At 36.1% G+C, this 22,668-nt stretch overlaps 1 protein-coding gene across 1 annotated transcript in view; it reads left to right on the top strand.

Moving 5' to 3' along the window:
* Nucleotides 1–18,593, top strand: part of LIN7A (lin-7 homolog A, crumbs cell polarity complex component) — a 45,792-nt gene extending 27,199 nt beyond the window's left edge. The window contains exons 3-6 of the mRNA XM_062568066.1: nucleotides 8,118–8,189; nucleotides 10,532–10,741; nucleotides 16,590–16,796; nucleotides 18,004–18,593. Coding sequence (XP_062424050.1) covers nucleotides 8,118–8,189; nucleotides 10,532–10,741; nucleotides 16,590–16,796 — 489 coding nt within the window. The 3' untranslated portion in view covers nucleotides 18,004–18,593. The remainder of the gene's footprint in view (nucleotides 1–8,117; nucleotides 8,190–10,531; nucleotides 10,742–16,589; nucleotides 16,797–18,003) is intronic.
* The last annotated feature ends 4,075 nt before the right edge of the window (nucleotides 18,594–22,668 follow it).

Here is a 22,668-nt window from a genome sequence, read left to right as displayed (position 1 = left end):
AGAGATTCTGGCCCAGGCCTATCACCCCTGTTGGGTTGTTTCTTGGACAGTTACAGCCTTCATATGACAAGAATGCAAGGTCCAAAGCTTTGTTCAGTTTTTTAATAGCAGCACAGAATGGAGTGAGATATTATCAGAGTGGAGTGAGCACCATCCCCTTCCACACAACAAGATGAAAAAGAGCTTGAGCAAATCATATTTTAGGATTTTAACTGAAGCCTCCATAAAACATTCCTCCCTAAATTAAAATGTTTTACCCTTACACTGATTATACATCATTTATTTTAATGATGTTTCAGCCCTGCACAGGTTTTTTCCTACAGCCTAAGGACAGCTTAATAATGCATCATATTTCATATCATCTTTTTCACTTTGGCAAAACGGACCTCGTTTCATTCCGTAACCTTTTCCTCCAAAAAAACATTTTAATCAAGTATTCACTATGAAAATGTAGAAGACAAAATTTGTATTTCTTTCACATGTTCTGAAAGTATCACATACTCTCAGGCTGTTAAATGAGACTGAGTTCATTTACAGGTTTGAGCTTTTAAAGGAATTAGCCTCCCTGCTGCATGAGGCAACATGACATGCAGTGTTACTGCATAGAAAGAGATTGTGCTGACAGCTGTGATAATGATGCAGATGTTTGGTTTTGAAAATAGACAGTAACAGTTTTTCTGATACAAACATGTAACTGCTCACAGGCTAATGAAAGTTTATCATACCAAAATGTTCAAAATGCCAGCAACCTTGAATGACCACAACATTGAATGACCACAGTAGATCAGATATAAATAGCTCATTAATACAGACTGATTGTCAAAAAGCAGCTTTTTCTATGAGTTGTTAAATTCAGTAGCTGCAGGAAAAAACTCACATAATACAGATTTTTTTGGTGTTTCTAGCAAGCATCATAAAATATCATAATAACCTTTCCCTGAAAGATATGCTTAAACCATTTCAACTTCACTGTACTCATAAGTATATATTTGCTTTGTCTATCATTAAAGCAGTCTTTTGTTCAAAGACTAAGTGAAAATGGTGTACAGTGTGTTTTTGTGTGTGAGGCTGCCTAATTCTGCTTCTGTGGGAATTAATCAAACGTGTGGCATAGGCCTGTAACACAGTAGGCGGTTACAAGGCTGTGGTGGAGAAAATACTCTTTTATGATATAGTCATGCTCTCCTGAGCATGCTGATCACATGAGATGGTTAAAAAAAGCAGAACACAGGCTAAAAAACAAAAATTGCACATGATATACAAGAGATATAAAAGCGAAGATAAACACCAAGCTTTCCATTTCCATTGAACTATCACAGTAGTATGACTCAACAGAGGTGCTCTGTTATATTATTTTTGAGCTTGAGATAGATTACAGAGGTAAAAACACATTATGAAAGAGGAAGGGTAGTCTGGAGAAAGCTGCATACTTCCACATGATTTAGATACACTTAAAGTTGTGTTTTACTCTTTCTAGTTTTCCTTTTCTCCTTTTCTTTGTGTTCCTGTTTAGACAGCAACTTAAAATGGATAATTAGATGGGTTTGTTGGTTTTCACAGACAAATAAATGTTGACTGAAGTCTTGTCAAACTTACCATAAATGAGATAAATTCTTTATCCAAACTTAGACTAAGATCTACAAGTACTTCCATTTAGGAAGAGGGAAAGATTTTCAAAAGAGATGAAAAAGACCCAATGAGATCCAACAGTAGTAAACTGAAATCAGACAAATTTAGCATAGAAATAAGACATTTTAATAGAAATGGTGTTAACTAATAGACCAATTTCCTAGACGAGCATAGATTTGAAAATCAAAGGTCTTTCTAAAGACTGTGTAGTTCAGACAAAAGCTATGGAATAGTGCAGATGTTACCAGATGAGGTTCCATGATTTACAATGTACAAGAGTTTAAGGGTGACCAGAGCACCTCCTGATCTTTGTAGTCAAATTATCTTTGCCTACTGATATGGTAGGCTTACAATCTGAATTAAATGTTAAAGTACAGCTATTTGGGAGTCTGTCAAGGTGTAATGCGTCCCCCACAAGCATACAAACATATTGGAATAAGAATGGAAAATACAGGAAAGCAGTTGCAGGAAAGGAAAAAAGACCAAATAAAATATGAAAAGGAAAATGGTAAAAAAAAAAAAAAAAAAGGAGAGAGCAGAGGAAAAAACAAAGACACTATTTGTTTGTGCTGTGGGTGGCATTTTGCCATCAAAAAAAAGCATTCACTGGCACCACACTGCAAGTCAGAAGCTCTCCCATGCAGCTGTGCATGGTAGCCTCTTCCTGGCACAAGAGCAGAGGTCTTTCTGCCCCAAGGACCAGCTCACACCTGCCAGATGATATGATATGTAGATCTCACCTCAGGTCAAAAGAAGGCTAAAGGTCTGAGGATCAAGTGCAGAATTTGGAAAGAGGGAAGAAGAACAGAGAGGGCAGCAGCTATGTCATGTAACACAAAGAGATGAGTTCTTCTCAGTGTGGTAAGAGAAAATCAGATATTCCTGTCCACTCAACATACCAGAAGGCAGAAATATTTTCTTTTCCAGCATGTGGAGCCAATTAGAAAGATGGAGAATCAGGGTAGCTGGTGTCAGCAGCATTATAATGAGGTGTTAGGAAATATATAGTTAAAATAGTAACCTTTCACCTACGACTTAGCCTCAGGTCTACAAGGACACATACATGTATGCTGTTCTGCTGATGAGACTGCATAAATGCAGTGAAGGCAATTCTGTCTTCCCTGCATCAGTTATTTTCATCCTAACCCCTGCCCTCTATGCTGCCTGTCAAGGCCCTGTGTTCTCTTCCTTGAAAGACTTCTTCCTGAAAAGGGTATAAAATTCCCTCCCACACTGAAGCAATAAAAAGGGTGATACCAGAAGAACCAAAGAAACCAAATCCAAGCAGTGTCAATGTACGTGCTGAACATTGCTCATCAATCGCTTTACAGGTTATAAATCCCACCCCTTTGTCCTGTATACCTATAGCACTTATTTAGATTGTGAATTCTTGAAGGAAGGCTCCTATATCTTTTTTTATATGCTACCATACTTCAGGCACTATGAGGTAGCTGATTACTTCTTCCTAGAGGTATTCTCTCCTTTACCAAGAAACAAGAAACTCCTAATGCTTTAAAATGGGCTACTTTGTTGCTTACAAATCTCAGCAAAGTTTATCTGGGCCTACTACCTTTTCAGGTCTAAATTTCAATATAGTCTGTCCTTGGTTTGCCTCATAATTTTATTGGAATACTTACTCGTTGCTACAACATTATTTCTGTCTCATGTCTCTTGCCTCCTGATGTTAGACCCAGTTGTTCTAAAATGCATTGAGCATCATTATTGTAGTTAGAATTGCACTTAGAATTGCATAATATTTCGTCAGGGAAGAAGCAGTGAGTACCTGTTAAAGGAGTTAATGGAAAAGAATCTTTGCAATTAAATAATAGCTTCCAGGATTTAGCAGAAAATATGCTGCATTATTCAGGTTTTACAGAATGCTTCTTGTAGCCACCTTTATAGAACAGGCTGCTAAGTGCACTGTTATTCCTGGACCTCCTCCTAAAGCTTCACATTGACTTCAGTAGGCCAGCCTAGTACACGCTGCTTTGTTACGACTCCGTGTGGAGTAGTTTCTGCTAAGAAGCTAGCTCCTAAAGTAGCTGTCCCAGCCCCTATTCCTGTACAACAGTAACACTAGACTGGGCTCCTGGGTTTCCCAGCCTAATGTGTGGGCATGACGACCATCATCATAACACTAATATCTGCTGCATCTTACTCACTAGAGCTCTTGCAGGGAGAAGTAATAAAATATGCATCTCTCTCTACCAGTAAGACTTTATATGGTGCAAGGGGATTCTCTTCCAAGATCAGATTTGCTGTTTGTGATTTTCCTCCCTTATTCTTTTCATAGTTCTTGTGAGTACTGTGGGTGAACAACTTCAGATTGTCTGAGGATACTGCCTGCAAAAGCTGCAAAAGTCTGACACCTATGCTCATGCTTTGATGAGTATTTCTTGATGAAAGTTGCATTCTCTGCACCACATGGAAGTGAGAACAAAGCTGAGTGTTTCTAGCCCCAGAGCACAAATCTAAGCTGTACGAGCAAACACCTATATGCAGCATGCTTTTACTTTATGAGCATTCAGCAAACAGAAGTTGGCAATCGTGGTAGAAATCATTGTGAGGAAAAATTATTTGAAACATCACCATTTATCTTAATGCTGCAGCTTTGCATTTTGAAACATTGACATTTTATGTAACTCCATGTCTATTAATAAATTGAGGAAACCTTTTCCCAAGCACCAGACCTTCAGACTACGTTTGGAGTCTGGAAGAAAATAATGTTATTGAACACCCATGTAGACTTTTAGACACTTTAAAAAGAAGCAGCTGCAAAAGGAGCAGGTGCAAACGGAGATGTGCAGCACTTTTTTCAACGTAGTAACATTTATGTTACTTTTCTTTCTTCAGCTCATTGGCAGTGCTCAGTTATACTTTTTTTTCCTCTGTGATGTCAGTGAAAGCCTCCTGGTTATGCTTCTGCAGTATTAGTAGAAATAAAGGGAGGAAAGGATGCAGGAGAGGCAGGGTGGCTGTTGTTTGTATTTTTAATATTCATAAATAAATATTTTTAAAGCTAAATTAAACCTCTGACCTCTTGTGTATCTAAACATTTACATTATTTCTGTTGAAGGAAAATAAAAATGTAAGCATTTATACTCTGCTTTTCACTCACTGAAATGACAAACCAAGTCATGGTACACTTGAGTGAATCTGATATAATCCAGGATGTCATTCAAAATGATTCATCTGTCATGGTCAACAAAGGACACTGTTTTCAAAACCCTCTTAGTAAATATTCTAAAGGAGTTTTTCAGACACTTATAACTAAACTCTACATCTTGGTCTGTATTGAGTGATATTTTGTCTGAATTGACAAATCTACTATTGGTCTTACAGGACATTTTAAAGGTGACATTGTTAGATTCAGGAGGATTGCAATATGTTAAAAATATAATCTGGAGAGGTACTGGTAATAGCAGACATTGAAAGAAAAGATTTTATAAAGCCATTTACCGAATATTTTTCATGTACAAATTGAACAAAAAGCTATATTCTACTCTGGGAGGATTTAAATAACACCTTACTTAGTTTGAGAACAAAGAGCATTTTCGGTTTATCTGTTTTGTATGCATAAAAAAGGCAATAGAATGGATTCTTTGTGCACAAAACATATCCAAGGTGGTATTGAGAACAGTGTAGATAAAGAGGGTAGTGTAGCTACAGACAAACAATAGTTATTTATAGACTGCTTTTTTGTGTATTGTTAGAATGAGCAATCTGAACTCTACGAAGAGTTGAAGGGGCTTGTTGGAACAGGTACAGTTAATCCCTGTATTGCTAAACTTAATAATAAGAAAGTCGTTTACGTTTATGTTTTATCCTCCTTAATCAAAATTATATTAAACATTACGTAACCATCAGATAGGTAAATTGGATTTGCTACTGCCTCAAGCAGGTTTTTAGGACTGATCGCATCTGTTGCTTATAGAGAGAGATTTGACATGCCTTATTTTCCTAGGAACTGTACTATAGTTATTGTTATCACTGGTGACTGTTTGCAGAACACCATTTTAATTCCATTATCATTGAGAATTTACAAATGATCACAAGGATTACATGGCATTATTGATCCATTTTTTAGATGTTTTTGTGTTGGGTGATTCTTTTTTAACGTCTGTTAGTTTAATCACACACTAAGGAGTTTGTTCTTTTACCAGTATATGAATTCGTTACCATGATGACATATTGGATGTTACAGAAGCTGCCAGATACATACTGATAGTATACAGCCAGTATACAGTTACAGGACATCAGGCCTAGCTAATAATCACTTGAGTGTATGATTTTCAGCTCCTTTTGTGATATTTACCTTAGTAATGAATATCTTTAAAAAATTCTCAATAGCTGTTGGTATGTCTGAAACGTGATCTATTTTCAAAACAATTCAATGTCATAATAGCTCAATGTACAATATATGCTAAACAATATATGGTAAACAACATATACTTTTAGACATTTCAGCCAACCACAGCATTTATAACTGTGCAAGCAGAGGCAATACAATCAGCTCTCGTGCTTTAAGACAAAGGGGAACCTGTAGGTATCAAAAAATTACAGCATTATCAGTGAGTGGTTCAATATATATGAGTTTTGAAGCAGCAAGTATTTAATGACTGATTACCGCAACCACACAGTAGTTGTTCTTACATAATGAACTCTTTGCTCCTACAGTATAATACTTAGAGCAAGCATTTAACTGATCTATACAAGATTGAACTGATCTATGCAAGATAATGCTGAGTTGTAGACTCAGCCCATTTTTCGACAGTATAATCTGGTACAAAGATAGAATAAAACAGAGACCCTTTCAAGGCTGTAATATATCATTCTTTTTCAGTATTTTTAAAATTAAGGGCAAAATCCTAGCGGCTACTGAAGTCAAAGTAAATTTTAGCAGTGGAAGCAAGATTTCACTTCAAATGTAGAAAGCATGAAATTTTTCAACCTGTTCTGCTTGTTTCAGTCTTCCTCACTGGACACTATTTTTCTAAATTAAGCCTTTGAGGGGCTTATGTGCAGGTGGTATTCAAGTCAAATAATCTTTTGCTGTGCTATCACATAATCACAGAATGGTTGAGATAGGTTTTATAATCCCAGGCTCAGTGGGGAGAGATACATTATTATGACACTTGATACTGCATAACAAGTCATCAAGACAGAGAGGTGGAGGAGTTTTACCTATCAGCGAGACAAGCTGTTGTTTGTAGGTCAAACGAGTACAGGACCTGTCAGTTTGTCTGCTAAAAGAACATTTACATTATTGAAGAGAGATTTTGATACTCCTGTTAAACTATCTCCAGATGAGAGAGAGAGAAATAATACATTTCAGAAAGTATGATTGAATCTGCACTCCTCAAAGACCCCAAGAATCAGATTACTATCAAAGCTAACATACTTCACTAGCAAAGGTTCTTTCTGAGGAATTCAACCTGAGACATAAAGCACATAAAAGGATAAAATCACTGATGAAGCAGGTCAAGAATATGCCCAGGTAAATCAGCTGCATATAGGAAGAAATTTTTAGGTTTGATGTTTTTAGAAGAAGATTAAATAAAAGGTTTTGTTTGTTTGTCTCCATTCCTTCACCTTTGTCTTTTAAAAATTAGCCCATATGTTGTATATAAGCATTTTTACTTTCTTTAAGGTTGATTTCAAGATAGCAGCTACTAGGCTAGCAAGGCATTTTTCACATTTTTCGTTATAGAATTAGACAAATCTAGAGAAGAAAGGTAGTGAGAAAGAAAGCCTTTTCTTTTTTTCCCTAATGAAGAAATTTAAAAAGGAGAGTTAAGGACCAGAGAAAAACGAGCAAGAATGTATACTAGAAAAAAGAACAAGCAGAAAGTTTCATATATTGACAGTGCTGATTTTATGCCATTTATGTGAATGTAAAACTCCTTTCTAAAGGGTTACCTTATCCACTGCCCACTTTTAACATAACAAACTGCCAGTGCTTACTCTCCACTCTCCATTTTTCTCTATGGTTGATGGGAAATGGTACTGTGACCTTTCTCCAAAATTGAATTTTCACTTCCATTCTTTAGCATCTGTCTGTTGAGCAAGTTGCTTTTTTCTTTCAACACCAGCCTCCTAAATGTCCAGGTCACAGGAAAGTTCAGAGACCAAAGAAGCCATCAGTGGTGGCTAGGATACCACTCAGATCAGTTGCAGGGAAACACCAGCTATCGATAATGCAGGAACTAACTGTCCTGGTTTTGGAAAAAGGTGTGCTAGAGATGAGAAGGGAACAGTGTTGGAAGATTTACAGTTAGGATTGCAAAGTATCATGAGAAACAAGAATTGGTGTTTTCTGTAAACCCAAGTATACACAAGGTTAACAAATACTCAACTATCTGATTGTATGAACACGGCATTAATGGAACATAGTGCTATGGGGGAAAGGGATGGTCATGTCTGGGTTAAAATAAAGTCCTTGTTTTGCTTCTGTAATTAATTTCATTTTATTTTCATGAACATTTTAGGTGTATCAATATATGCATGAAACCATAACTGTAAATGGCTGCCCCGAATTCCGAGCCAGGGCCACTGCAAAGGTAGGATACGTGCAACTGTTGAAATTCGTGTTACCCAAGTGACCTAGTAATTGACTGTGCGCGTGTGTGTTTCAGGTATTCGTGTGTACACTGTAAGAAAATTTAGACATCAGTGGCAGCCCAGAGTCTAGAACCAGTGCTACTTCCCAGGTAACAATCATAATGGAAAATTTAAACCTTTATGCTGCTTCTGTAGCTTAAGAAAAGAGAATGATTTTATAAAATTTGGTAGTTTTTGAAAGGTTGGTTTGCAAAAGCAAAGTCTACCTGTAAAAATCAGTATTTTAATGGACTATTTTCCCATACAGCTGATCCAGGAGGGCACAATGATTTGGGAGACAGAAACTAAACAGACAAAATTCCTCTTTAAGTAATGGGAACTGTAGATATTGAGCAAGTAGTAAGGATGGACAGTGATAAAAATGGCCTGACCAAAAGGCTGCACAGCCAAAAGCAAGCCACTTTTTCTGAAGCATTGCCTGCTTTGATAAAATATATTGTCCCTCTGGTCGTATGAACCTGCCTTTCTCATATCCGTAAACCATGATGGCACATTACTACTACTACGAAAATGATAACTTTCTATGGGAATTCACATAACCAAGAAAGAATATGCTTTATTTGCCAGTATTAATATGGTCTGTATTTTCATAATATGCACAATGATAATTCCAAACCAGGAGGCTTGCTCTGGCTGTTATTTTCCCGTTGTCAAGATTGTCTTCTGGATGGTAAAGCAGGTACTGTGCAAAGCAGGTAAACCTGCAAAAGCCATAAAGCTGTTTTAGAGATGATTATTCATGGTCCTGCTCCTGTGAAGTTAGTAACAAAACTCCCAGAAATATTAATGGAACTAAGATCATGCCATTATGTATTTGCCATTAGATATTTTTATTTAAAATTATAACAGAAAACGAAAGTTTGGAGTATGTTCTAAAAGCAGTACAGTATTCTAGAGAAGCAAGCCATATAGCGGCCAGCAAATAACATAATATATGATAAACTGTAGTATATTTTCCTTCCTAAATAGTGTGTTCCTTTCTGTAGGCTGTTTTCTGGTTTTAACCTTCTTCTGATTGACACTTCAAATGAACGATGTAGATTTGTAAGGTCTATGCTACTGTATAGAGAAATGTGTGTATTAGATCTTGGTTGGCCTACACTGCACATAAACATAGAAACAGTTGCTGTGTTGTATAGTAAATGGGAGAAATCCAATTAATGTTTGCCATTCTCATTTCTTATTCATATAGAACAGCAGGGTTACAAAGCAATGTTTGAATATCGCAATATTTCCTGGTTATTTCTGGGCTGTCTGCATTGCATTCTCCTAGTGCATTCATGTCTGACGTAAAATGTATGCATGATGACAAGGTCTGCATGTGCAAAAACGTATAACTGAGAATGATCCATTGTACCACATCCTCCACTGGCTTTTAATAAGATAAGCATTATTAAAATGCTCAAAAATATTAGTATAGTGCAGAATTGTTCTAGCAGTTTGGACTACAAACATATGTTGAAAAGGATAAAAGTTTTTTCTAGTGGTTATTTAATTACACCGAGATTTATAACTAAAGTAGCAAAACACTTGCAGTGAAAAATGAAGTAGAAGATGTAGTATTTTCCTGGATGCAAGCTTCACATTTTGTCACACACTTTTATTTTTTTCAAAGTAAAAATTACAATCTATGACTTTTTAATTGATTTATAAATCCATTGTCTCAATATTTAATTTTCTAGTAAACATTTTGATCCAATTATATTGTTAAAACTCATATTCCTGTTCCAGGAGTTATTTAGTTTGCAAAATTTCACAATTAGAAATTAAACTTCTAAAATTAAGAATAACCTTGGAGGATTCTTTATATCCCCCGAAGAATAAAATTATCAGTTCCATACATCTGAGAGCAGAGCAGAGAGTTAACAGTTCAGTTTATTCAATTTATTTCAACTAGGAACACAGTATAGGTCACTTCATCGTATCCAGCTGTAATGAACCTTTTTTCCTGTGAAAAGAAGAGGCAAAGAAGAAGCGCGTAGGTCGATCTCAAGTGTTCACGGCCACTCAGGCAGGCTTCCTAGTGTCTACGTCTGGCTCTGCTGCTAACTTCCTGCGTTATCTTTGACAAGTCACCTAAACTCTCTATTCCTCTGCTTATCCCCTTATTCCAAAAGCATTGGCATGAAAATTAATTTTTGCAAAGTGCCTTGGGATAATTAGGGGAAAAGGCAGAATGAGATACTGAAATGTTTTCATAACGATGAGTTTTCCTGTGAAACAAACAACAGAGCGTGTCAGTGTTCTCACTAGATAGCCATATCGCTCTCTTTTCTTCCAGGCAACAGTTGCTGCTTTTGCAGCAAGCGAAGGCCATTCACACCCGCGAGTGGTGGAGCTGCCAAAGACTGATGAAGGCCTGGGCTTTAACGTGATGGGAGGAAAAGAACAAAATTCTCCTATTTATATTTCTCGCATCATTCCTGGAGGAGTGGCAGAAAGGCATGGAGGACTCAAACGGGGGGACCAGCTACTTTCTGTTAATGGAGTGGTATGTGAAAATTTGATAGAGCTTTCATCTTCTAGATTTTCATTTTCTTCAGCCTTTCCAATACCTTGGTTTAAAATGCAGGCAATATCAGATAGAAAAGAATTAACTCTGTGAGAGTCCTTCATATGTATTTGTGGTGCAGTGAGGCAAAACTGCATGGACAACTTTGTTTCACTACAATTTCTGTTATAATGAGGGTTGTTAGAACAGCTTCACTTTCAGTCACGTCACATAATCAATTTATAGGGAAACTATGATTTCCCTATCTGATAATTCTGCAAAATCCTTCTGTAGTAGGAGAGTAAAACTGGATTTCTTCATCCTTGTACTTCATAGCCTGTGAGGCATACAAGCGTTTCCAAGTCCAGTGATGCCTCAGAGATATTTGTGCAGTCTTGTGACCTTCAGAGGGTTTAAACACGTATAATCAAATTTAGTAAGCACATCTGCTGCTGATTTGCAGTAGAGGGTACATTCCAGATTTTTTTCACTGACATTCATCCAGCTATAATATTTTGTCAGTGAAATCAGCTATTCAAGTAAATACAGGGAGCACATACATTCAGTAAAAAGGTACATTTCTGCATAGTCATTTTTCATGTATGTAAATACTTTATGATGGGGTGTTTTGCAGTGGTTTCACTCTGAACCTCAGTATGGAGCTAAAAAAAATTAACAGGGATGTTGTAATAGAAAGAAGTTAAAATAAGGTTCCAACTAGATGGGTCAAATTCTGCCTTTCATTTTGCCTTAGTTCCCTTTTACAAAGGAGCTTAAACTATCAAAACATATTATCATATGACCCCACATTTCTCGTACTGAAAACTTTTTCCTGCAAAACCTCCATCCAAACCTCCTGCTGATCTACACCAAAGACATGTAGGAGCAATTCCTGAATCTATATTTATATACAGTCATAAGACTTTCAACTTTAATTTTCTCTTCATTGCAAACCTGTAAACAATGACAGATGCTGATTTCCAAATGCTTCCATGTTGTATGAGCTGTAATCTGTTTCCCTCAAAAATAGTTATTCCCCCTCAGACAGAATACCAGTGCAACACATCAAACAGATTTTACAACTTCTTCTATAAACCATCCTGTTATCTGAAGAGACAGATTGAGTCTGTAAACAGGCTAGTCCTTGTACACAGTAGGAAGACAAAAAATGCAAAATAAAAAAGACAAATCACCACAATGGTCATTACTCTCCAGGAAAACTAAATCAATTGAACGTTTAATAATTACTTTACTGGTTGGAGGTAGGTCACATAATTTTGGTTTTGTTCAGCACTACTTTCAATAAATGAATGAAAAATGCAGGTAAACAGTAGTTTAGTAGTTGATTAACAGGTTTCTTAAAAAGTCCCTTTGATGTCAACAACGTTAGGCAAATACTGGAAAGGAAAACGGTGATCCTTCAAACACTAAGATATTTTGACTTTTACTCTACTGTCACCTCTTTCATGACATTCTCTTCAAACGATTTCCTGATTATGCTCTAGAATATATATTATGTTAATATATAGCAGAAAATACAATGTATACTTCCCAATTGCATGTTGGCACACCAGCAAGCTGATTTTGAGATGCAACAGAAATATTTCCATGTTTTGAGTCTAAACAACAGAATTTAAAAGTTTGAACTGCAGTTCTTGAACACTTGAAATCATGCTTATCGGCAACAGTTCATAAACCAATCTTAGGCTGAATTAAGCCCATACAATATAATTCATAAAAGGGCAAAAATTATAGAAGCAGTAATTATTTGTAGACAGCTTAAGACAGGAGGAAAAATGGCTAAATTTAACATTGTTCTCTGGGACTAGCTCACTCTGTCCTTCTCTTAATTTATCTGAAGAAAAGCAAATAATATACAGTATGTACAATACAACAGACGGCTTGGCAGTGGAACATGAGATGAAAATGAAATATCTGTAACTTGTTTATTCTCAGAAGTTGGTGGTTATCCAACTTTATAATTATCAACATAAAATTAGAGTTGCATGTTCAGAATCCAGATTCATTATCCCAGCATGACTGGGATGACTGTTCCCAGAGCAGTTTCATTGGATGCTAAAAAAATTGCTTTTTCATTGTGCTGGAGATTGTAACATCCTTCTGTCTCACACCCCCTAAAAGTAAAGGAAATTGAAAGCAGTAAGCCCTGCAGATGGCTCAGCAAAGGCACTTGCTGGTAGCTGTTCATATCTGGCAAAGATTCTGCATTTATCAGATACCTGGTGTTAGTCAGATACAGAAAGACAAGAAAAACAGATTAATGGCTAATTTCTCACACAAGTATTTGCTTATGGATATTTAATAGAAGTGTCCTTCTCAGTTTCTCAGCTTGTGAGGTAACAATCAGATTCTTTTTTTTTTTTTTTTTTTTTTTTTTTGCCTGCAAGACAGTGGAAATTTTTTTTTGTTTATATTTACTGCAATTCTGTATGCCTGGATACAGTAATGATTAGTGTTTCCCTGCACTGTATCTGCAGTTCTTTCAGCTATTCTTATCTCTACAGCATTTTGTATCATTTTGTTTGAGGCAATCTGTCAATGCTACAAGAGAAATAAATATGTAACTATATATAATTAAATACATATAATCAAAAATTGCATATTAAATCAGGATATGCAATCTGAATATTCATAGTCTGTTCTGTATCCCTCTGTATTTTTTGACATTGAAGTGAGATCACACATTTTTAGTCAAGCAAATTTATAAAATTGCATGTTTGGCGGGCAGTCTTAAAGCGGCATGAGTGTTAGATCCTCACAGTGTCCCAAACCAGTGTAATCCAGTCAGCAAAATCCCTTGTACAGGCAGGATTGATAGCAGCAGGAGTCATTTGCCAGCACAGCCTCTGTGGTTTACAGAGGCGGGAGAAATCCAGCAGCAGCAGAACTCCCTTTCCTGGTATAAGCTGTCTCCTATACTACAAGGGTAGTATTTTTCTTACATAAGTTCCATAGCTGCAGCTATGCAGGTAAAGCATTTGTGATGCCTTGGACAGGTCAGTGCAAGCAGCAGTAAAGATGTTAAGAGGAAGTACAGCAATGGTATTAAGTGCTGCTGAAATCTTGACTTTCATTGGTTAGACCTGAGTTGAGTAAGTTTGGAGAGAATGATTGATATTTAGAAGCATTATCATTTCCTTTGCCTTGTTATTTTCCCCATGTTGGCTATGGTTCAGAGCTTTAGACTTAATTCTGTACTATAACTGTTCAAGCCAATGGGATTTTTCCATTGACCTGGATAGCAACAAAGTCAAACCCTTCATTTCTAATTAGAAAAAGCTGGCTGTAAACTGGAAGAATAAGGCCTGAAGCAAATGGAGAGAAAACAGGCAATCATGAATTAAATAAAATTTACTAAGTTATGCAAAGTATTAAAATACACCATCTTGTTATTCCCCTAAAGAGCATACACAATTACAATTGCTTATTGGTGTCAATTAGAACCAGACAATTCTTTGAAAGCAGATGAATATTTTAGCTACTGCCTGTAAATGAGCAGTGGGCAACTTTTTTTCACAGCCTATCCTGGATAGCATGAGAGCAAAAGATACAATGACAACACTGTGAATGCAGTAACATTTCTTCTGAATGTCTGTGCCAAGACATACTGACCACAGTTCATAAGGAAAAAATGAAATACAGAACAATGCAAAGTTTCATACTATTCCTTTCAAGATGAGAAGTGTTTTTACAGAAACCATTATCTGTATCACCATGTCACAAAGCAGTGAGTTTTTAAAAATTAGTCAGTCACATTAACTTTTTACTAAATCACTAGTTATGATCTTGTCTCCTAATAGTGAGAGATTATGGGGTGGAGAACATGAGGAAGAGGTTTTAATTAGTATCTGTGATAATTTCATTTAAGCAGTTTCACAAAACACCCTGTGCATCTACAGTTTTCTATTTCAACTCTGTATGGAGCACGAGACACGTTCACTGTTTCTTATGCAACAATAATTTCATGTTTTTCAAAATTTGTAATGAAATTCTGTTTTCTCCAAGCTACTTTTGGGTAGCTATGCTTGTTCAGCAGGTTTATCCCAGCCACTTCTAACAAAACTGATCATCACAAGTCATAAGTTTTACATAAGATTCATGCGCATTGTAGGAATTTAATGAACTTACTTATACTTCAAAAACATTAGGTCATTTATTTCAACAATCAAATTAATATTTACTTCAAGGTTTACTCCATTTCTGGTAATCATTTCAATCATTCAGAAGTAATGAAATGACATTCATTATCTCTCTAAGTTGCATTAACATTTCCTGAAGCATCTTACATTTCTGTAGAAATACTTGAGTACAATCAGTTGACCCAGCCATGAAATAATTCTGTGGATTAATATGTTGAAGGACATTTAACAGGAGGCAGGAGTGTACGGAGCAAGATGGTAAGCTTGAATTGTGTAGTGTGTATTATTTATGTAGAAATGTGTTGTATTTGCTTTTTGTGACATTTATAGCATTGTTCCTCACTCCTAGCTTGCTACAGCAGAAGTAATTCTTATTCACTCTTCTTACACAGTGCTACTCACAGTCAAATAGGAGAGATGACAATAGACAGAATTTTCTTCTAACATCTGACAGTTGCCATAACGATGCCAAATTATTCTTTGAGTATGAATTGAACTTCAAATATTTTGAACACTGCTGCTTCTTTTTTGGATGCCTATGGGTATAGTTTCATTTTAAATAGCATGGTATACATAAGAGTTTTAAAACACAGCGTGTATTATAACTTTGATTTCTTATTTTGTGTAGGAAGAAAATGATTTATTTTTTAAAATATTCTAAAATCCATTTGACAATCTCAGTTTTGAGGAGTTTTTTTTTTCTGCAGAGACAGAGTTTTTTGTTGGAATATGTCTTACAGCATATGTGGGCAATCATACACCATTAGAAAATTCCACCCTTTCTCCTGAGGTGCAGAACAATCTGCATGCCTGAAAAGCACTCCAGACAAGCCTTTTGATGGAAGCCATTAAATAACCTTTTTGCAGCCAAATTATCTCCCTTTTGGCAAAACTTACTGTTTAGAACAATGTTAGCATACAAATAGGAGCTTGAAGCCTCAGGGAAAACATTTGATTTCATAGCAGATATCACCTTACTATAAACCATTTTCAAGAAAAGAGGGAGAATAGTTCCTTGAGCAAGAACTTGAAATGTTTCAGTAGTTAGTGTTTGAGTGCTTACAACTAATCAGGTATTTCCAGTATAGAACCAGTATCATATACATGTAAAGTACTTGAGTGATCCCATTAGCTTTCTAACACACAAGATGTCCTGGAAAGTAATGGGCATGTTCACCCTTCTGCAGTTAGGCAAATACTAAATTTCTACATACAGGATCCATACAGGGCCAGGGCATAAGAAAGGAAAAGGCAATTTCACACTTGCAGTTCCTTCATTTCTTACCAACATTTAAATAAGGTTTTATGTTCACTCTATTCCACTTTTTTGTATCTTTCAAAGAGATGAGATGGGATTTTACTGCAAGAGACATTTTTTACATTATTTTTGTTTGCATGAAGTGTATGGAGTATTTCCCCTCCTTTTCACATAGATCAGAAATCAGGTTGGTAATGCAATCTAAAGCAGATTAGCTGGGTTATTGGTTTAAAATGTGAAAATGAGTACATTCTCAATACTGCATAAATCTTATTTAATGGAACACTTTTCCTTAATGATCCATTGAAAAATCTAAATTATGTAAATGTCTGAAAACTCTAAACAGCCTTTCTGTGGCAGCAAGCAGAAAAAGAGGACAAAGCTCTGGATCAAAGCATCATTTTTATCTTTGCTTAATCTTTGCTTTCAGAGTGTGGAAGGAGAACACCATGAAAAAGCAGTGGAGCTCCTGAAGGCAGCTAAGGATAGCGTAAAGCTGGTGGTACGCTACACTCCCAAAGTGCTGGAGGAGATGGAGGCTCGTTTTGAAAAACTGAGAACAGCACGACGCCGGCAACAGCAGCAATTGCTTATTCAGCAACAGCAGCAAACTACACAGCAAAATCATATGTCGTAGGTGAGAGTATTCATTGGTCTTCCCTAAGGCCCAAATGCAAGAAGGGCTACTGAGCACTTACTGCAGTGTGATAAAGAGTGCTTGTTCTTTAGTACATTTTGGCATGCTCTATCCCAAGAAAATTGCATTTTGAAAATAGATGAAAGGCCTTATCAAATTCTGAAGCTAATTTCCAACTGAGAACCCAGAAATCTCACTATGCAGATCTAGCATATGTGCAAGCAAGACCGCATAAGAATTTGTATTCCCCTGGATCACTCTTGAATCCTAAAAAAATGGAGCATTTGTAACAAGTAAAAAGAAGGTGCTACCAGATTTAGACATATTTTGATGTCTGTTCACTATTCTTTTAATGCTTTACAACTGAGCATCTAGATTTACTGCTGATGCATGAAGAGAAGACTTTCTAATCCATTCGCTGCACCAGGAGACCCAAACTTCACTCTGTGGTTCCTCTTCAAGGAATCCACAAGTACCTACTTCTTATCTGCAGTTTGGTAGGGAATATTTCGTTCACTCTTGCCTGATATCAATATTAAAATAGCTTCCAAGAGGCTTACAAGTTCTCCACATTTATGGATATGCTTAATTTGCCCAAAGCAAATTAAATACAATATGTGGTAAAGCAAGGGATAAAATCCTGATCTTCCATATCTTACCAGCAGTTCCCAAAAGAGGATGTTCATACTGTTAATAGGCTACAGGTGACTCAGAAGATCCGCAGATGGCACAAGATCAGAAACGGGAGCTCCCAGTGAAAATTTCATTGTTATTAATGTTGGTACTGATCTCTGTTGATACATATAGGAAAAAAAGCTTGTAAACCACCTGTCCTGTGACAGGTGACAAAAATCCAGTTTTGTTGCTGCCAACAAAAAGTGTATGAAGAGTCTGCTGGTGGCATCTGAATCTTCCTTTAGGGCTTCAGCTCAGGTAAAAGGTGAAAAGGTGATGTTTCATGAAGTTTTGACCATCTGCCTCAAATAGAGCCATTACAGGAGACAAACAGAAATGGTACAATCTCACGTACAGCTTTTTGAATTTTCACTTACACTAAAACTTTCCTTAGCAAGTAAGGCATTTTTTTCTGGTTTTAAATTATTCTTTAAACTGAAAGGAAGAAAAGGCAGGCAGAGACAGACAGCAACTTAATTCCTCAATTCCTTGTATTTACTCTGAAAATTGTGTGTTTTTTTTTCAATTCTAGGTTATTCTCAAGGAAAAAGAAAGCATAGATCAAGAGTTCAGTAATCAAGCAATTGGAGCTGTGCTTCAGTATTCCAGCAAAAGGAAACAACCACAGGAACACAAAATAGAATTCATCTGGAGAATGTGCAGTATAAGAATAACTTAGTAAAACAGCCATGTAGAGGGTATCCTCATTATAAGGCTTTTCAGAATGCTAGAGTCACAGTTACACAGCTGTGACTCTATTCCTAGTGAGAACAGCATGGTAAGTAAACACTAAAAACAGAAGTCCAGGGCTTCCAATAATTCTGCTTAGTCTAATCTTGCACTCCTTACTCTGACAAATTAGCCAGCTGGCTTTCTGTAGTCAGTGGAAGTTTTGTTTAAGGAGATCAAGATTGGCTGCATTTGGGGATGGAACCTTTCTCTACAGTTATCTCCAGAGAGGAACAGCTATATCAGTTCAAAATTTTGCCACAGACATCAAACTCATACATCACACTTCATAGCCACTTTGTACTATATATTGTAGATTTGTTTTAACCTAACTTACTATTTATAATTTTCAATTTTTCGCTCTGAAAATAGCAATTTACTATATTTATAAAGTATTCCATTTGTAGAAGCAATTGGCTTTTTACTCTTGGTGTTTCCATATATTTTATTATGTAACAACAGAGTGAGAAAGTTTTAGGTCAATTTTAATTTTATTAGGAGTAAATTTAGGGAATCCTAGAACTGTATTTTTAAATGTAGGTATTGCTTGTATCTATTATAGCTACTATTCAGAAATCTATAACTGGATATATTATATATTTATTCCACAAAATATATATTGTCAGAATGTACCTGTTAGAGAAGTAGGGTCTTTGCTTAGCATGTATTGCAAATGTAGTAAGCTAATGTTAGCGAAAGACCAAGCTTTGTTTGACGGATATTCCTGTGATAGCATAATCTCAGCTTTTCTGTATTACTTAATTTATTTTCCAGTCTAATGTTTAGATATTTTAGAGAAGAGGAAGTGTAAGTTGTTTCTTTTGAGACTGACACATTACCATATAAATCAGTTTGAAGTTACAGTTCTGAATTTGCTTTTAATCAAACCAAATTGGAATGTAAAAACAAAATATATAGTTAAGTTCTTAAGTTTACATAACTGCTCTTTTCCAAAGAAAACAGTCAAAGCTGGAAGGCTCTAAATATCATCTACTTTTAAGTGATGAGAAACACTGAAGCCCCAAATTCTGATAAGTAATCTTTTACAGCATGTATTCTGTACTACATTAGAGAAAAAATGGAGGGGAAAACAGCTTAGGGGAGAACCTTACAATCCTAGTATATTGAAAACTTTAGGTGGCATCAGTGAAAGCTTAGCAAAATGAGGAATGTAGAAATGCTCTTAACCAGTATTCTGATTGTGAACAAAATCAGAAACCCCAACAAATAGTTCCTTCTTCAAATATTTTCAAGTTTTTGAAGGAATTATTCTCAAATAGAGGGAAAACACAGCTGGGGAAAATGTTAGTATCATGGCTTAGATTTAAAAAGCAGCGTACAGCTTAGCCACCAGTCTTGACAGTGTTTATATTGTATAAGTAGCCACTGAAAGGAAAATATTTTATTTTTAAAATCAAATGGCGTAAGTACTCCCAGAGAAGACTCATTTTATACAGAGAAGTAATTCTATCCAGTTTTTTTTGGTAACAATATCAGTTAAGACAGTGGGGCTTCAACACTGCCAGTATTAAAGATGAAATATATTGTATTGTGCTCTGCACGGTGTCTTTTTATACTTAATAAAATTGTATGTATCTATTTTAAAACTGTATTCTCAACAACCATCACTATTAATATTGACAGTATATGAACTGTTACCATGACTGCATATAAGTGTACTATATCTCATCAATATGGTTTGAGTTTCACTGACTGATATTCTCTGCCTTCTCAAAGGCCAAGTATTATTCTGATTTAGTCAGTCCACTGTACTGCATTTTTCTTAACTGCTTTTTCACATCCTCCTCTCCTCTTCCTCACAAAATTTAGTTTTGATAGAGTGGAATGTGCTGATTAATAGATTTCAATAATAGAATGTTATTCATATAGAGAAGCCGATCAGATTCATTTTCAAATGTTATTATGCAATAAATTATTTATACATACTAATGTAACATTCCAGTCTCTGCCAACACTTAAAAGTAAGATGAAAGAATAATACAAGTTACATACAACTGGTAATAAATGTGAAGTGGAAGCAGGGAGAAAGAACTCTTCTAAGAGTCATTTTCATGCCCATTACTGAACTAGAGATCATTAAAAAGTATAGCTGCTTAATGACAAAGTAACCTCTGTGTCTCCAAACCAGTCATATGCATTTAGTTATAGACGGTCTCTTCATCTGTAATTTAAATGTCTAATATCCTGATGCAGTAAGGCACACATGCATTGCTGAATTAGATCTAAAAGAATGGTAGAGAGAACACTGTATATGTGTTATATATACAGGTATGCAGGTACTTGTGCATTATATTTGAATTAATTGGTCTCTTGGCATTTGCTGTTTCGCTACACAAAGTTGATATCTCTTCAGTCAAATATCATTGCTCACATTTATGCTTGGCACCCTCATACATTTCTCTGCATTGGCAGCAAATTGAAGTAGAAGATTCAAGAAGCCTTTTCTGTCCCTTTGTTACGATAACCAAAGGGGAGCTACATGATTTTTACAAGCTGTTGCATCCAGTTCACCTATGCCAAAGATCCAAATGTAGGATCTAATAAAGATAGATGTATTCAGAGGTGATGACATTTACTTTCTGAAGCTGGTGGATCTGATGTGCTAGCTACAGTTTCCCTGTTTGTGGAATCTTATCTGCCTGGCACTTTACAGGAAATTGACAGATTGAATGATGGATTACATTATGCACATTCAAGATGTGTTTTATTATGGGATGAGAGGCTGTGTTTCAGAAAGCGGCAATTCTGGAAAAAAGTACTGTATAATAAAAGGTAACCAGCTAAACCATCTAAACCAACGCAGAACTGTGTCTAGAAGAGCTATGGGATTCTTGCATGTATAAGCAAAGGATTATCAGCTAGAACTAATACTATGCCTGCAGAAACAATAATGAGACTATTTCCACATCCACTGTTTAGGAAAACAAAACTAAAAGTTTCAAAATCATATGGCATGTTCTAGGACGATTTGCAAGAATGTACTTGATGCATGCTGCAAAATATGCCTTAAGAGAAATGTAATTCATTACACTTATCTACGAGGTCAAGACTTGAATTAGAGAGGTGTTCAGACTGTCTTGCTAGCCAGACCCAAGCTCACCCTGTTTGTCCACCAAGCAGATGCAGTCTTGTGCTCTGAACCAGCAAGATGGTTTAGATATGTACTTGATAGAGGAATCATTGCCTCTACCTTCAGCTATCTAAAAGCAAGCTGCAGAGCTTAAGCTGATTGTTCCCATGGTCAATGGAGAGTCAGAGGCATCCCAAGAACATGATTCATTCCACCTCTCTTTGACACATATCTTAAAACAAGATAAGCCATACTCTAAAAAGGCTTATAAGCAGAGCAACTAAAAAAAGAGCCTAAATTATTAGGTTGGAGTAGGCAATGTCTTACGTTGTTTTTGCTGCTTCACTCACACATAGCTTAAAAAAAAAAAAAAAAAAAAAATCCAGTGCTCTGTGTTTGAATTCCCTCATCTAAAATCTCTACCCACGTAGTTCTGATGACTAATAGGCCTTACACATCAGTTTTGTGAGGCAGTTCTTGTTGTTATAGCTATCTCTTTCAGGTGAGGGAGTTTTCGACAGTTTTCCTGAGTGAAAACAGCAGGTTCAGAAATGTTTCCCTGAATTCACAACATAAAAATATGCAATAAATCTGAGAGAAATTTAAGAGCTTAGTGGAGGTATCACTAGCAAAATTCTATGGTCTTTCTTATATATAGGAGCATATCACAATAAGGTAATCCCTATAGCTTCAGTCTGTGAAAGTCAGTAACAGAAGACTATACTGCCACCCATAACACTGGGCTAATATGTGTGCAGTTTGTAATAGTTACAGACAAAAGATGGACAGATGCTTTTGATTGCTGGTTACAGTAAGAATTAAGACTGAGATGCACAAAAATTAAAGCTGTCAAGCCACCAACATAGGGATTTTTGATACCAAGAGTCATAGTGAAACATGGTCAATCCTAAAATTTAGATGCCTGCCGCTATTCAGAGATTAGGTAAAAAGATTATAAAAGCAGCTATCTGTAAGGAGCAGCCAAAACCCAAGAGAAAAAAATCACATAAGAATTTAATCTTTGATCTGCTTTTAGTTTATTTTCCTATAGTTACTGTTTCATTATCATCAACTTATCTGACCAAAAGAGGAAGCATATGATACAGCAGTTGCACTTTTATCAGAACCGTGAAGAGCTGATAGGGTAGATCAGTATCCCTTCCTGCCTCCAAGGCTTGGATGAAGCTTGCTCTGACTGAGAAAAGGTAACACCCAAATACATGCCAATGCTACAGAGAATTTCTTCGTTGGTCAGATTACAGTTTACAGATTACTTTTTATGTTGACATCCCAAACCTGACTGAGTATTGCACTTGTAATATATCCGGCTGAGAGCATAGGGTTAGCTTTTAAACTGGTCCAATTGAACACTGTATC

The sequence above is a fragment of the Rhea pennata genome, chromosome 1 (genome assembly GCF_028389875.1).
Source record: "Rhea pennata isolate bPtePen1 chromosome 1, bPtePen1.pri, whole genome shotgun sequence".
Lineage (NCBI taxonomy): Eukaryota > Metazoa > Chordata > Aves > Rheiformes > Rheidae > Rhea > Rhea pennata.
This window is presented reverse-complemented; position numbering and strand designations above follow the sequence as displayed.